This window comes from Cervus elaphus, chromosome 3 (assembly GCF_910594005.1).
Source record: "Cervus elaphus chromosome 3, mCerEla1.1, whole genome shotgun sequence".
NCBI classification, from domain to species: domain Eukaryota; kingdom Metazoa; phylum Chordata; class Mammalia; order Artiodactyla; family Cervidae; genus Cervus; species Cervus elaphus.
In genome coordinates, this window is record NC_057817.1 from 38,894,676 (window position 1) to 38,911,199 (window position 16,524).

The 16,524-nt window shown below is 33.5% G+C and overlaps 1 protein-coding gene across 3 annotated transcripts in view; it reads right to left on the bottom strand.

Moving 5' to 3' along the window:
• CNTN1 (contactin 1) overlaps positions 1 to 16,524 on the bottom strand; it is a 392,609-nt gene that overhangs the window by 83,123 nt on the left and 292,962 nt on the right. For 2 of the 3 annotated variants that reach the window (XM_043886892.1, XM_043886886.1), the window contains one exon: positions 2,663 to 2,821. In XM_043886892.1, the coding sequence (XP_043742827.1) occupies positions 2,663 to 2,821 (159 nt within the window). Of the gene's footprint in view, positions 1 to 2,662; positions 2,822 to 8,766; positions 9,733 to 16,524 lie in introns of those variants that run through there. The other variant, XM_043886903.1, reaches the window with a different exon arrangement.

Below are 16,524 nucleotides of genomic sequence, written 5' to 3' on the forward strand. Positions count from 1 at the left end.
ACAGCTTCCTTATCCATTCATCTGCTGATGGGCATCTAGGTTGCTTCCATGTCCTGGCTATTATAAACAGTGCTGCGATGAACATTGGGGTGCACGTGTCTCTTTCAGATCTGGTTTCCTCAGTGTGTATGCCCAGAAGTGGGATTGCTGGGTCATATGGCAGTTCTATTTCCAGTTTTTTAAGAAATCTCCACACTGTTTTCCATAGCGGCTGTACTAGTTTGCATTCCCACCAACAGTGTAAGAGGGTTCCCTTTTCTCCACACCCTCTCCAGCATTTATTGCTTGTAGACTTTTGGATAGCAGCCATCCTGACTGGCGTGTAATGGTACCTCATTGTGGTTTTGATTTGCATTTCTCTAATAATGAGTGATGTTGAGCATCTTTTCATGTGTTTGTTAGCCATCTGTGTGTCTTCTTTGGAGAAATGTCTGTTTAGTTCTTTGGCCCATTTTTTGATTGGGTCATTTATTTTTCTGGAATTGAGCTGCAGGAGTTGCTTATATATTTTTGAGATTAATCCTTTGTCCGTTTCTTCATTTGCTATTATTTTCTCCCAATCTGAGGGCTGTCTTTTCACCTTACTTATAGTTTCCTTTGTAGTGCAAAAGCTTTTAAGTTTCATTAGATCCCATTTGTTTAGTTTTGCTTTTATTTCCAATATTCTGGGAGGTGGGTCATAGAGGATCTTGCTGTGATTTATGTCGGAGAGTGTTTTGCCTATGTTCTCCTCTAGGAGTTTTATAGTTTCTGGTCTTACATTTAGATCTTTAATCCATTTTGAGTTTATTTTTGTGTATGGTGTTAGAAAGTGTTCTAGTTTCATTCTTTTACAAGTGGTTGACCAGTTTTCCCAGCACCACTTGTTAAAGAGGTTGTCTTTTTTCCATTGTATATCCTTGCCTCCTTTGTCAAAGATAAGGTGTCCATAGGTTCGTGGATTTATCTCTGGGCTTTCTATTCTGTTCCATTGATCTATATTTCTGTCTTTGTGCCAGTACCATACTGTCTTGATGACTGTGGCTTTGTAGTAGAGTCTGAAGTCAGGCAGGTTGATTCCTCCAGTTCCATTCTTCTTTCTCAAGATTATTTTGGCTATTCGAGGTTTTTTGTATTTCCATACAAATTGTGAAATTCTTTGGTCTAGTTCTGTGAAAAATACCGTTGGTAGCTTGATAGGGATTGCATTGAATCTATAGACTGCTTTGGGTAGAATAGCCATTTTGACAATATTGATTCTTCCAATCCATGAACACGGTATGTTTCTCCATCTGTTTGTGTCCTCTTTGATTTCTTTCATCAGTGTTTTATAGTTTTCTATGTATAGGTCCTTTGTTTCTTTAGGTAGATATACTCCTAAGTATTTTATTCTTTTTGTTGCAGTGGTGAATGGTATTGTTTCCTTAATTTCTCTTTCTGTTTTTTCATTGTTAGTATATAGGAATGCAAGGGATTTCTGTGTGTTAATTTTATATCCTGCAACTTTACTATATTCATTGATTAGCTCTAGTAATTTTCTGGTAGAGTCTTTAGGGTTTTCTATATAGAGGATCATGTCATCTGCAAACAGTGAGAGTTTTACTTCTTCTTTTCTTATCTGGATTCCTTTTACTTCTTTTTCTGCTCTGATTGCTGTGGCCAGAACTTCCAACACTATGTTGAATAGTAGTGGTGAGAGTGGGCACCCTTGTCTTGTTCCTGATTTCAGGGGAAATGCCTTCAATTTTTCACCATTGAGGGTGATGCTTGCTGTGGGTTTGTCATATATAGCTTTTATTATGTTGAGGTATGTTCCTTCTATTCCTGCTTTTTGGAGAGTTTTAATCATAAATGAGTGTTGAATTTTGAGCATTCTATTCACTTTTGTCTTTTTTTTCTCCCCTTTGTGACAACAATGGCCATATTTTATGCCTCTTCCTTATGCATCTAAAATAAATTCTGATAACTACAAGTTTGGTTAGAAGTACTGTCAACAATGACAAGGATTAACAGGCTATTTTATCAAAACAATCCTCCATCTTCTTTGATATCTACGAGAAAATAAGCTAGTGTGTGATATTGAAGACTAGTGATAACAAATGACAATGGTAATAACTTCTACACGAGGGAAAGTACCCACTTACTCTTAGAATTTTTTTTTTTCTTTTAGAAAATCTGAATAAAATATGAGGGGAAAAACAGTTGAGGTACTAAACTTTTTTTATAAAACCTGTTTTGAGGAAATTCAAGCCAGATAGGAGCATACTGAGTTATGGTAGTAAGATTTGAGTGTTTAATCTTTATGATCAACTGTGTCTTTTTTTTTTAATGCAGAACTATAGTACCTATGTAATTGTGTAAAAAAGGTAATAAATAATACTATAGATACCATTTGCCAAAAAACCACCTCCTCTATACATTTTTCCTAATACATCTTAGACATATATAGCTCAAATAAGAAACCCAGGAGGCCTCTGTTTCCTCCCCCATTATATTACTAGATTAGACACTCTGCTTCTTCCTTTATAGCTTTAAAACATTAGTTTGTTGTGGTTTTGATTACTACCAAAGTGTGGTGTTACTAAAAAAAATAATTTTTTTAAAGAAAATTACAGGGTAGATAATAAAAGAAAAAGGAATTCATCTGAAAACATGAACAGATTAATCAAACAAATGAACTCACCTGTCTTTGCATCTTTCCAATCATCCGAAAGAATAGTCTTCGTCTGGATAGTGTACTTAGATATAGGACTATGATTGTCTGAACCACGGCTCCAAGTAAGTGCCACGGAAGTGGCTCTAATGTCTTCTATTCGCAGACCACCTGGAGGGCCTGGAGGGCCTGGAATGAAAATTTGGGTAATGAATCAATGAATCCCAGCCAGTGAGTTGAGTGCATATTGGAATACAAAATTGCCTTCTTTGCAATTAATCTAAAGAATATTTACACAATGAAATCAGTGTTGCCACATTCTTTTTAAGCATAAACTATAAGAAGCAATACTAATGGTATTTATAGTTTTTACTAAATGATTTCATGATGTCTTTTTTATGAAGAGAGATAAATGCCATCCTTTAAAGATGGCATTATTATTCAGGATATATATGATAATCTTTGACTCATAAAATGCAATTGACATCAAGGAACCTAACAGATTTTAATCATAGTGAGATTTACTGAAATTTTGCTGAATATGTGAATCAGAGCAGATAACGGTGTCTACATACGAGGATAGTTAGTCATAGTTTCATTCTGCCTCCCCAAAATGGGACAAATACTGTTTAATAATTATAAATGTTATAGTTAATTTATTTTACTTGGAGTAGAAATTTCTGAAAATGACTGTATGTATCATTTCGTGTAATATATTCCATGTTAGTTAAAGTAATAGAAATAAAGTAAAAAAAATTTCTATGTATATAAAAGGTAGAAAACAACTATTAATTCAGGCATACCAGGAATGATCTAAAAACATCAAATAATATACTGAAGAAACTTAGGTCAGAAGAATTACTGCATAAGACAATGTTAAAAATAGGATTTCACAGATGCTTAATAACTCAGTATTAATATTATTCATTTATTCTCTAAACTGAGAACGCTGTGTTGAATGGTAGAAATGAAAAGATAAATGAGACATAACTTTCAGGCTTTGAAGAGATCTTTGTCATGAAAAGGGTGAAATGGCACAGCAAATGAGTAACTGTTAAAGACAGTAGCGAACGCCAGGATTATGGTTTACAACATACTTATACTTTGCATCATGATTTCTTCTTTTTAAAACTGTGAGAAAAAGTTCTTTAGATGGTAATGTAGTGTCTATCACTTACAATGTTAAACAAGGTTCTGTTGCCAGAGAACTCCTAAAATAGACATTTCAGACATTTCACTTGTTTTCTTTGCATCAGAAAGGAGGCCATCCCCGATTGAATTAGGCACAGTGAACAAAATAATCAACAACGTTAGTAAAGTGGCAAACTTTTTAAGTATTAAATAAAACTCATGTGTTTATCTTTTAGGTGAAAGCAAATACAAAGAGAAATCTTGAGAGCACCTAGAGAAAATGAGCACATTATTTAAGTGCCTTCCTGTTTAAATGTCAGATCAGCTGCCTTATCTACAGGGCCTTGTTCTCCACATGGGCTTTACAGAGGTATAAATAACACTACAAACCTGCACCAATTTCTTTGTAATTGGTCCCAAAGAGAAAAATGTGTATAGGACAACACAATTGCATTACTACTAACAGTAAAATAACACAAGACACAGCCTATTTATGATAGTCAATTTTATTTGGAAACACAAAACATAAATTAACAAGGGTAAATAGATTCTTATAAATATATACTATGTAATAGTATTTTTATACTTACTGATGTTAATTAAAAGTAACAATAATATGCCACCCAAAATTAATGAAAATAGCTACATAAATCATATATAACACACTTGATATTCAGAAAGAACATGTTGCATTTTCCATATGTAAAGACCACGTTGAAAAACAATACACATTCTTGATCAGAACCACAAGGTTCCTTACTTCACATAAAGCATCAAGTCAATTACTGAGTGGAATATTTCAGAGTATTAAAATTAAAAATTAGAAATGAAAACTTAAAAACTATATTTTTTTTAAAGAAGAGAAAGTCTTACAGTGCAGGCATTTGTACACTTTTTCTGAGCATAAGGTAAATGTTAAAGGGAATTTAAGGCAAAATTGCCATAGGTTAGTCTTTTATCATTAAGGTGTAAATCACTTCCCCGCTGTTACTCTTTGAAATTTTCGGATGGCAAGTGAATGACGTTTGGAAAGGTCAGGTTAAAGGTGCATATTAATAATGTATTAATCGGGACACTATAGGCAAAATAATTCACCCCATTCACTGAGGAACAATATGGAGCAAAAGGCTGTAATTATATTTATGTATTTTTTTCTTTGATATATGCCTGGTCTATACTGACCCTTCTTAATAAATATTTGGTGAAGACATAAATAAATTTATCACATCGACCTTCAGAGCTCTGTAAACATAACAGTTATACACAATACAATCTCCATTCTTTCATTTGCTCTGAAATACTGTATCACATTAAGAAGGTGAAATTAAGAAAATAAATGGAAAGGAGTTGGTTGATAACCCCAAAACCATAGTGTGGCAATATAACTTTGTAGTAATTTACCAAGTAGATTTTTTTCCATGTAGTAATTAAATACAAATATCCCCTAGGAAATACCTGAGAGGAAATATACTACTAAAGTACAGAGATTTTAGAGTTAAAAAAGGCTTGACTTTAAGTTCAGTGCCTTGATTTATCTTGGGCAAGTTTATCAAATTGACTAAGCTTTCATTTTCTCACATATAAAATAGGAGTAATAAAAATTGACCAGATTGTTGTTAGGATTAAAATAAAAATCTTTAAGGAATGTAGTGCTAGGCCTGGTCTACAGAAAGCCCTTAGTAAATTTTAGCTTTAATACTATCATTGTTACACCTTCAAGAACTTTCTGCACATCTGAGCTGTTGGACAGGATTAATACTTGTATAATAATTAACAAGGATCTGTTTTTTAGATTGTTCTGGTAAACACCAGTTCTTTCCATTCAAAATTAAGGTGTTTCTGGTACATTTTTTGGAGATAAGAAAAACTGGTCATGTGAAGGCCCTCTAGTGTGTACAAAAGAACCAGGTTGCAGCAAAACTAGAGCGGTGCTGTGGAGAGAAACCCGGCCAGCTTTGCACTGTCTCCCAGGAGAAAGGTTTTCTAAGCAGTATAGCTCATGTTACTTGCTCTGTTTTTCTGTTCAAAATGGAGAGAAAAGTGCTGTGGCAGAAAATAAAATAATGCAGCCACTAGTTCTTCAGCACAAAGGCAGGCGTTTAGAAACTGACCATCCTTCTGGACATAGCCAGAGTGGTTATGAACCACCTTCTGTGATTCAGTGAAATCTCACTGGCCAAATCCATACTCACTTTTCCAAAGTTTGTCTAGGTTCTCAATGTATTTACTATTAAGTCACTGACTACAGGCAAGCAAAATAACATATTTTAGTAAGTCCTTATTATATCTGAGTCTTTTATAATTCCTACAAGTAACCCTAAAATGTAAGCACATTATTTTCACTCCTTAATAGATGAGGAAATCCAGATATAAACAGATTAAATAAAATAACCACAGTCATCCAGCTAGCAAATGCTAAAGCTAAGATTTGAACACAACTGATTCACCATGAGGCTTTTTGTTGACTATAGTGAAAACAATCATTTAAAAACAATATTACCAGATTCAAATTAAAAAATGGCCTTGACAGCTTTCCTTTAGAGACCTATTCTGTTGTGGAGAATATGAATTACTTGGGCACTAGTGTGTATTTTGGGGAAAATGATAAAAACTGTGATACATTGATTATAGCTTTTTATATCTTTTTTTGTGATGTTAACTCAGATAAGATAAATACATCACATAAATACATCATATAAATTCCTACTGTATTACATCCTAAGGTTTTGTTTTTATTACTGTAAAAGTATTTGTTAATCTTTCCTGAAATTTACTAATTTTTTAGGGAAAAAAAAGCCTATGTAAGAACAAAATACAGATGTGATTTCCACTCAGTCTCTTTCATATATAAAATAATTAGAAGGAAAAAATGAACAGAAATGCAATTATTTCTCAATTCCATCATTTCTTCTTTTAGACATTTGAGGAAAAACAGAGGGAAAATTTTTTTCAAAATGATTATTCACACATTATAAGTTGACTATATTTTCTTCATCAATAATTTTTTAATTTATATTTTAATTGAAGGATAATTGCTTTACAGACTTTTGTTGTTTTCTGTCAAACCTCAACATGAATCAGCCATAGCTATACATATATCCCCTTCCTTTTCAGCCTCCCTCCCACCTCCCTCCCCATCCCACCCGTCTTGGTTGATACAGAGCCCCTGTTTGAGTTTCCTGAGCTGTACAGCAAATTCCTATTGGCTATCTATGTTACACATGGTAATGTAAATTTCCATGTTACTCTTTCCATACATCTCACCCTCTCCTCCCCTCTCCCCATGTCCATAAGTCTGTTTTCTGTATCTGTTTCTCTACTGCTGCCCTGTAAATAAATTTGTCAGTACCATTTTTCTAGATTCCGTATATATATGTTAGAATACAGTATTTATCTTTCTCTTTTTGACTTACTTCACTCTGTATAATAGGTTCTAGGTTCATTCACCTCATTAGAACTGACTCAAAGGTATTCCTTTTTATGGCTGAGTAATATTTCATTGTGTATGTGTACCACAACTTCTTTATTCATTCATCTGTCCATGGACATCTAGGTTGCTTCCATGTTCTAGCTATTGTAAATTGAAAAAGACACATGGATCCCATTATTCATTCCATCAATAGTTGAGACTCATTTTCCCTTAAGTCAAGTGGTATAGGAGATTTGAAACTGGGATCCTCCAAGATTAAGCAGGATGCATAGTAGTCAAGCGTCATGAGTCAGTGACAATACTTAGCCAATAACCTTAATGCACTTTCTTATTCTTAAACACTAACTGACTTTCTAAACAGCTGTGGTTGGAATTGGATCCAACATACTGTTGGTACTTCTGGTATTCCACTTCACATAGCACACATTTAATATAAGCCTTGACACTAAACAGGGAACACATCCCAATGTCATCCTATTTCCATTTGTAATTGCTCAGTAAGCAATTAAGATCAAACCATCACATATGAATATCCTATCCCATTGTTCACTGTTTATTTTTACTAAAATAGTAAACCTTAATGAAAAGTTTGAATGCTAAATGTCAATGAAAAGCTTAATGAAAAGTTCAGCATAAATTATTGTCCCTTTTAAAATAAAATAATCTGAAAATAACAATGTTGAAAGAACATTAGTTATATTAAGGCAGGTGGCTTCTTCTTTACAAAAATACATCAACTGAAGTCGCTTTTTTTACCACAAGCCTGTTTTTGCTCTGAAAATTGGTTAAGACAACTGCTTTATCATAAGGTAATATAACACAAATTGATGTGTGGTGTTGTTGAAGCATAAAGCTGCATTAAGATGAAGCAGAATATTAAATGGGAATATGGTAGTTTTTAACCTCTAACAATGGTATTTTAACCTCCTACTTGATAAAAATGAACTTAGATCCCCATTAGATATGAGAATGAGGTTAAAGGGAGGTAAATGAATCTATGTAATTCTAGTTGATATTGATACAGTTTTTCTAAAGAAATGCATTTGTTTTTTCCTGGCACTTTTCATACTTGTCATGTGGTTTCCTTTCTAATTTTTATTGATCCTTTCCCAAACTATATTCATATCTGATGGTATACATTGCTGGTATACTTTCAATTAGGGATCACTTAAGGTGCCCATAAAAAAAAAAAAGGTACCCACAATGCTGATTCATGTACATCTCCATGGCAGTATTTATAGATACATGAAAATCTCAAATTATTTTTAAAAATCTTATTAAAATGACAATTGCCCTAGATCTCCAGTCTATATTCTAGGATGCTTCTTTCTGTGACAATAATTGAGACTAGAAAATGAGAAGTAAAAAATGATGGAAATAAGTAACATATCAAGCCAGAGACATATATTCCTTTAAGATGACTGATCAATTATTTTTTAATTACATAAATATTTAGGATTCATATATATTTCTCTTAAAACTTCCCAAAGAGTTCTTCCAACCACAGATGGGAATGCTACAGTTACTAAAGGAGATGTTCACATAATATCCCATGCCTAAGAGTAAGCCTCTTTAAGTAGAGCAAAAGTATTTCTTGTAAAGAAATAAGAATTTTAAGCATGTTTGTTTGACCAAAGGGGGGGAAGTAAAATATTTTCAAATAATGAAATTTAAGCAGTTCCAATATTACTCTCTCATTTCTACCCATGTCCTTCCAAAAAGTCTTGACCTTCCTTTCAACATAAAGATCCAAGAAGGCCGAAGATAGGAGTTAACAATTAAATATGTATACATGCTTTAATCACTTTGTTATCTTCAGTTAAATCTAGCTACTGAGATGACAGTTTTCTCCACATGCTCTCCAATTTCACTTCCCAATTCCAGGAATTGTTCCAAAAACCCTACAGGGCCATGAGCAGGCTTCAGTTGTTTCTTGCTGCTTTATGTATTTTCTTGCCAAATTATATACATGGAACCAGGGTACAGAAGGCCACTGGAATAATGCCCCTTAGCTTACATCCTAATTAAGATGACTCATTAGTGAATTTGACAACAGGATTGTTCATTACCTGCTTGGGTAAATCAAACAGTCCATTCAGTGGCAATACTCTTGTATTATAATTCACCAATTCTTCATATTTTTTTCAGATAATGAGCTAATTTCTGAGATATGTAATTTCAAAGAAAGGACATGAAAACACAAAAATTTTACTTGGCCATCATATGATGTACTGGGTTAGTTCAGCAGACAGTTTTCAGATATTAGTAGAGCTATATAATTATTTTCAAGTATCTTTCTGTTCAAAGTATGTTTAGGTGTTCAAAAGGAAAAAAAAATCCTCTAGGAATTGGATTTTGGCAGGGGAAACTTCAGAAGCTACAATATTGAATTAATTAGTAAAATCTAGTATAATGTGTTAAAAAAAAAAAGTTTTCACACAAATAGTGAGTGTCAGCGATCACCAGGTTGGAGGCAGGCTCGCACAGACGGGGAGAAAAGGGTCCACCATGTTTTTCTCTCCATCTTTTCTGTTTTTACCTGCAAGAGGAAAGATCAAGGCTGAAGGGCAAGTGTCGATGCCCATTTAGGAGCAGGAAGCCATGTACTTTGAAAACTTGTCATATATCCTTAATTGGTAAGTTGAAATACAAACAAAGAACAACTTCTAGACATTGTAGATGAGAGTCCAAAAAGAAGCCTGAAGAGACAAGCTCTGGCCCGTTCAACCTGTTTCCCTCAGAAATAGTGACTGACTTTCTAAAGAATAAGAGTTGTAACTGAATCCCCTCTTCCCCTCTGTAAACAAATGAAACAAAACAAAAAACTAAAGCCTTTGTAATTACCCTCCACATAGAAAAATCTACCTACTCAAAATATGTTTGTGCCTTCAAGACTTCTAATTAAGAAAAAAAGCCTGAGGGGTAAGCTGTGACTTAAAAAAATTAATCAGAGATTGGGGCTGGAAGTTGTAGGAACCTGTGTCTTGAGAAATATATTTATTATTTATGTCTATATGGACATTAACAGCAAAAGGGGAGGGAAGTAAAAGAAAATGTTTATAGAAAGTCATCATGGGCAACACGTGAACTGGAGTTGTTATTATTCTCTTACATAAATATGGACTCTGAGACCTACAAGACCATAGGTTATTCAGCAGGTGAAGTGCTTTTTAAATCTATGTTCACCTAATACCAAAGCCAGACTATTCCCGTTGCATCATGTGGATCTTTTAATGACTATATGCATATACTAGTATAATATACCATTATAGAAAATCATGACATTAACAAGACAGTCATCCTCCTATGTTTCCTTACTATAACTAGGGATAGTTTGATTATTATAATTAGGCTATTTTGTAACCACTAGTATCCTTCTAGTTATAGTTATTTAAATAGGAGTAATAGTGTATAGAAAAACTTGCTAGGAAAATGCTGACTACTTATTGCAAATTTAGTCCTATGATAAATGGCAACAAAGGTTATATAATGCATTTGTCACGTCTATGTGTCTTTCAAATGTAAGAGATTTCCAAGTCTTTTGATGAGAGCTGAAGTTGGTAATTTTTGAGATATTCTTTTTTCTCCCTTTCAAATGAAGTCTTGGTAGTTTTGCAGAGAGAGGGGGTTGTGAACAGTCACACAGGAAGCCCCCCTAAATAGTTGCACATTAGACTGCTATTTCTTGAATTAGTAACAGTAGCTTCCAGCCTTTGAAGGAATATATCAAATAGTGGTCCTCCAAGTTGTTTAAACCACAATCAGAAGCACCTGGTGTGTTCTATTCCGGAACAGTCCCTTGCCCTTGCAGAAATTCTCAGAGATGTGCAAGGGGCTCAAACACTGGCTGTTGAGGCCCTGAAGAATGTAGTGAGCTGATGCTCAGGAGTATATTCCTGAGTGTGACAGAGTCCAGACTACTCTGTGACACTCCTACATTCTAGTGGGTCACACATTATTTGCTGCTAAGAATATTGAAAATTCATAATTTTCTACATTATTTTTTTTTGTAAAAATGAGGCAGATTCAAGTATATCCTTTTAATTTTGCTAGCTCTTGCTTACCTTCATCCCAATGTATTTTCAGATAAAGGGGTTGGTGTTCCAGCAATGTCCTGGGAAATGCACATGGACCCCAATCAAGTTCCTCACCTCATCCCATGTCCACAGAATGACTATTACTAGCATTGGACAATTAGAAATCAAAATGATGTTTTATTTTTTTGGAAAAAAAAATCTTCTGGATTTATTCCAGAACATGCATTCACTCATGAGTGTATCGGTCATTTAAACATTATAATGGAAAAGTGTTTGGCAGAGAGAGCTTCCCATTGTACTGATCTAAAGAGATATCCTAAGCCAGATTTAAACACATGTATGGGGGTTCTAGCACACAAGGACTGGATACTGTAGTCACCTTTAAGGAGGAAATAGGGAAGGTGTAAACCAGAAATAGCTGGCTTTGTAGAATACCAATGGAGGTTCATAGTCAGTTGGATTACCCTTCCGAAATCTCTGCCCTTCTCTTGAAGTCTATCTCACTTAACCCCAGTCATGATGGTAGTCAGAGGAACCATGTGATAGGAATTCAAAAAGACAAGAATCCCCTCTCTGCAGCTTCTTAAACTGACCACAGGTTTAGAGGGTAAAGGTTTTCTCTGATTTCCTTTATTTTCTTTTGCTTAGGTGTAAAATATTCTGTGACCCAGTCAAATTCCCAGGTTAGTGAGGTTGGCTGGTGGGAAGAAGATAGGGGTAGCAGGAAGCCAGTCTGCAAAAGGTACCATGAGGAAATAAATCGCACATTCCTGAGACTCGAAGTGGCAGATTCCACAAAAATCATACCAAAAAAATTGTTTTGCTTAAAAAGAGTTATATGCCATTGAGTCTTCTGTTGATTATTTTTTCAATAATGAAGCTCAGGCATTTTCTCTTCTTTTTGAAATAAAATGAAACGAGAAGATATTAAGAAATTCTAATTTCAAGTAACTTAAAAGTTTACTCTGTAAATTAACTTCTAATTATCAATGCCTCAGTGTGTTTGGGTGGACAATTTAACTAATTTGAAAAAACAAACCATATATCAACAGCAAAAAAGGATGCACATATTATCTGATCTGATTTTATATCAGGGGAAGTTAAATATTAAAGAGAAGTGAGAAAGATAAGTCCTTGCACTTCTAACATGCAGCAGTTTTGTTAGGATGACCTGAAAAAATTTATATGAAAGTTCTGTAGACACATACATTTTAATCTAAAACATTTAAACATTTTGAATGGACTATTTTTAAGGCCAAAAATCACATTGTAAAAATCAAGTTTAAAACTATTATGATTTATTTACTCTTTTTGCTATTGTGATTATAATTTATAATGTTGACTAGAGGAAAAAAAAAATTATAGCTTTCTCTTGTCATTAGACCTATCATAAATACATTATGGGCAAAAATAAAATTGTAAAATTTGCATCAGTAACTTTTCTATAAAATGAACATCTCTTATCAAAAAAGGCCTACATTTTAACTTTTCACATTGATTACTTTATCTCTGAATATATTTGAATTAGTGATTAATGACATTACTTTGCAGCAATGAACTTCACTATATGTGAAGCCGGACTGCCTATATTCAAATCTTATTTTTTGCTTAGTAGCTGAATGACCTTAGGCAAGTAACTTAGCCTCTCTGGGACTCAGTTCCCTCCTGTGTAAAATGGGGATAATAACACTATCCATCTCTTAAAATAGTGCATGGTAAAAGTAAACCTTTAGTAAATACTATATATCCTTGCATAAAATAATAAAAGTGTACTTGCAATATGTATTTTATTATTAGATATAGTATATGATTTGTCATATATTATACATTAAATTATGTAATAACAGATCTTTTTATTTTATATTATAACATGTGTCTTTTCACAGCATAAAGATTGGAGCTACAAACATATATTTTGCCAACATAAATTAAAATTAATTTTTAAAATATGAAACAATTGCCATTTATTTATGCTCATAAAGACCTGTGTATATCACTGATTATCTGTACCCCTCTTGTAATTTGACATAATTGTCAGTTTAATTTGGCATTACTGTCTGGTAAATAAATATACATTAATGTATTAAGATCATTATGGATCAGTGAAATGAAGTTTTTAACAACATGCCAGGCTATTAACTTCTATAAAGCTTTCCTGCTTTCTCTCCTGGAATCAGAGTGAGAAGAAGCAAGTTTGTTGACTGTTTTTTTAAGGGAGCCCTGGATATAAACCCACTATAGCAAAGAATAAATTTCAGTTTGCCAAAACCTGACCAGTTAGCTTATTAGACAAAGAGAACAATTATTTGAAGAAAAGAAGAAATCCTGCAATGAAACTTACAGTACTTCAATGAGGAAAAAAAAGTAATTAAATTTATATCAGTGCATCCTTCATAGTGTCATCTACCAGTTTATAACCCTCATATTGTTATGCTTCGATTTTTGAATTTGTAAAATGAAGGGTTAAACTAAATCACTTCCAAGATCCATCTTAAAGTTTAAAATATCATAACTCATTCTGAAAGAACTACATATTTTGTTGATATAATTGAACATTTCCTTGAATTTATGTCAATATACATTGAACTGACATTGAAAAATACAGTTTCAAATTATTACTGTACTTTGTAACTTTAGCAGTATTTAGCAAAGCTGCTATTTTTACTAGAGCTTTTATAAATAGAACTACTAGTAAGTTCTAGCTTTGAAACAATCAAGCTACTTCTAAATTCTGCATTTATTATAAACAAATATGCATTTCAGCTTATTATTTCAGCTTTAGTAATTAACAGTTATGGAGAACTGGCCTTTAGTAGCTTGTGAATTAGTTGATTCTCAATGGAAATGAGAAAGCTTAATTTCTGGGCAGTCTTCGCTATTAATAGATGTATTACTGTGGTGTAGAGCCAAGTGGGGTCAGGATGCCTCTGAATGGCGCCTGGTCAGTCGTTGTTCCAGCCATTGTGGGCAGGGAGGGCCATTTCCCTGTCTCAGCCTACAAGGACTGATGAGATGGAATCTTTAGTCTGTCTCTGTGGCAAATTTTCTTGGCCAAAGCAAGTGGAAAGCAAAGGCAATTATCCAAGTATCTGAGGTAAATGTGTGTTTTTCTGACCCAAATACTTGAAAAACTACCTCAACTATTCTCCTTGATTTGGCAATGATGATCTGGACACATCTTTCTGCCTATATAAGTGAATCTCTTTTCTGGCTGTCTTCACTAACAGTGAGTGTGTTAGTGGGTGAAGGGTGGTAAGTGTGTGCACAATTTTATGTCTGTCTAACTTTGGGTGTATACCACATGAAACTTTTTAATCTGTCCTTCCTAATTTTATAGTTATTAAATTGATTAATGTAAAAGTCTTTTTGAATTAATTAAGGCATGCCATGCTTAAATAATGATTTTGAACATAAATCCACATTTGGTTATTTAATAATTTGAATATAGGAATTCTTGAACACAGTGTGAATATTTATGCCAGATACTGCAGAAGTCTAAATCCTGATTAAACACCAAGAGTTCCACTAACTTTTAACATGACGGCAGTCTCATTGTCCTTCTGCTTTCACAAATAGCCAAGGTCCCTGAGTTAACCATACAAATACAACACTAAATAACCCAAAAGGAGGTAATTCAACCTTTTAAAATAAATGTCTTTGGCTTTATTTTTCCCTTGATGCTTAAAACTGCAACCACTATTTATTAGCATGTGCTAGACAATAATGGGAAAGTAACTTTGCAGCACAACTCAATCGGTAACTTTTGTAGCAGCAATTCTATAACAGACTTGGTAGACTTCTGGCTACTATACCAAATTAATTATTGAATGTTTTAGAGTATTAAAGTATTAAAATTTTAAAGCCTTAGCTACAAAAGTTTTAGAAATTAACTATAGATTTTATTCATTCCTACTATCTGAAAGACGTCTATTATCAGAAAATTGAATTGAGGTTCCAAGATAATTGTCACAAAATACATGGGTAATTCAAGGCAAGTCTCTCTCGAAATCTAAATTTTGTAGTAAAAATGGATGGGAACTGTCTAGATGACCTCTAGGACTAATTCTAGATTTGAAATTGTATATTCCAGCTTTAAGATAAATGCAGATCTTTCATGTAGCTACTCTGAAGGAGTTAGAAGGGAAAAAAAATGTAATTTTAGTGCATGATTTTCCATTAATAGGGTCATTAGAGCCCTTTTATCTCAGACAAAGGAAATGTTTATTTCATATTTTTTAAGAAAGAGTACTAATGAATCTGGAACAACATCTCCAAGTAAATGGTTCAAAATTAAGATTGTCTGAATAGCAAAGAGAATATGCTTTGGATATGAACTCTGCTAACAGAACATCTGGAAATAATAAATACCCAAGGGCATTTTCTGTAGATAAGTCTTAGCCAACTATTATGATTGTTTAAAATACAGCAGTATCATTCAGACTAAAAATTATATTGACAGCTTCCAGCAGGTTATTTATTTGACCATATTAGCTTAACTTAACCAACACAGAATTTAAAAGTGAGTTAGTCATCAACCAAAATGACCTCCTTAAGAAAGAATCTGGTAACTGTTGTCATTAGGCCAAGTAATAAAAACTTCAGGGGATTACATCAAATAAAGATGACATCTTACTTACATCCATCTCCATTCTGCAACTGTATTTTGGCATTGTAAATAAAGTAGAAACATGCACACACATGCACACACTTAATATTCTTGTCTAAATAAAAATCCACATAAAACTATGCATGTAAGCTTCTAATATAATAATACAAACTTGATTTGGGGATGCAACGGTTTGCATAGTTTTGTATTATCCACTTTAACTTCAGTTACTCTTTTTCCAAAACATTTCCAAATTTCACATAGCATAGGTTAGTATTAAGAATCAGACTAAAAGTTTCAGAGAATCAAAGTCTTTTTATCTTTTGTTTGTTTTTTAATCTCAGCCTTGTATTAAGAAATGTTGTTTAATATGGTATTTAAGATGTAAAAGTGGGGCAGGGGCAGATATGAAAAGAATAATCATGACTGCATTTTCTATTTTTGCAATTTTAGTGACAAACATCATGTTCAGCCAGGTGTCGGGAAGGTGCTAACAGTTGGTAGCACTACCAAGGATATTTATGATACAGCAGAAATGCCACGGAAAGTAGTAAAACACAGACGTCAAAGCCTAATTTCTTACTTTTGTGGCCTAATTTTACAGCCCATTTTTGAATGTTGTCCAAAAGTACACTCATAAAAGAGAATTTAAATTTGGCAAGCACGTAAATGTTCCCAAAAGTGCTGT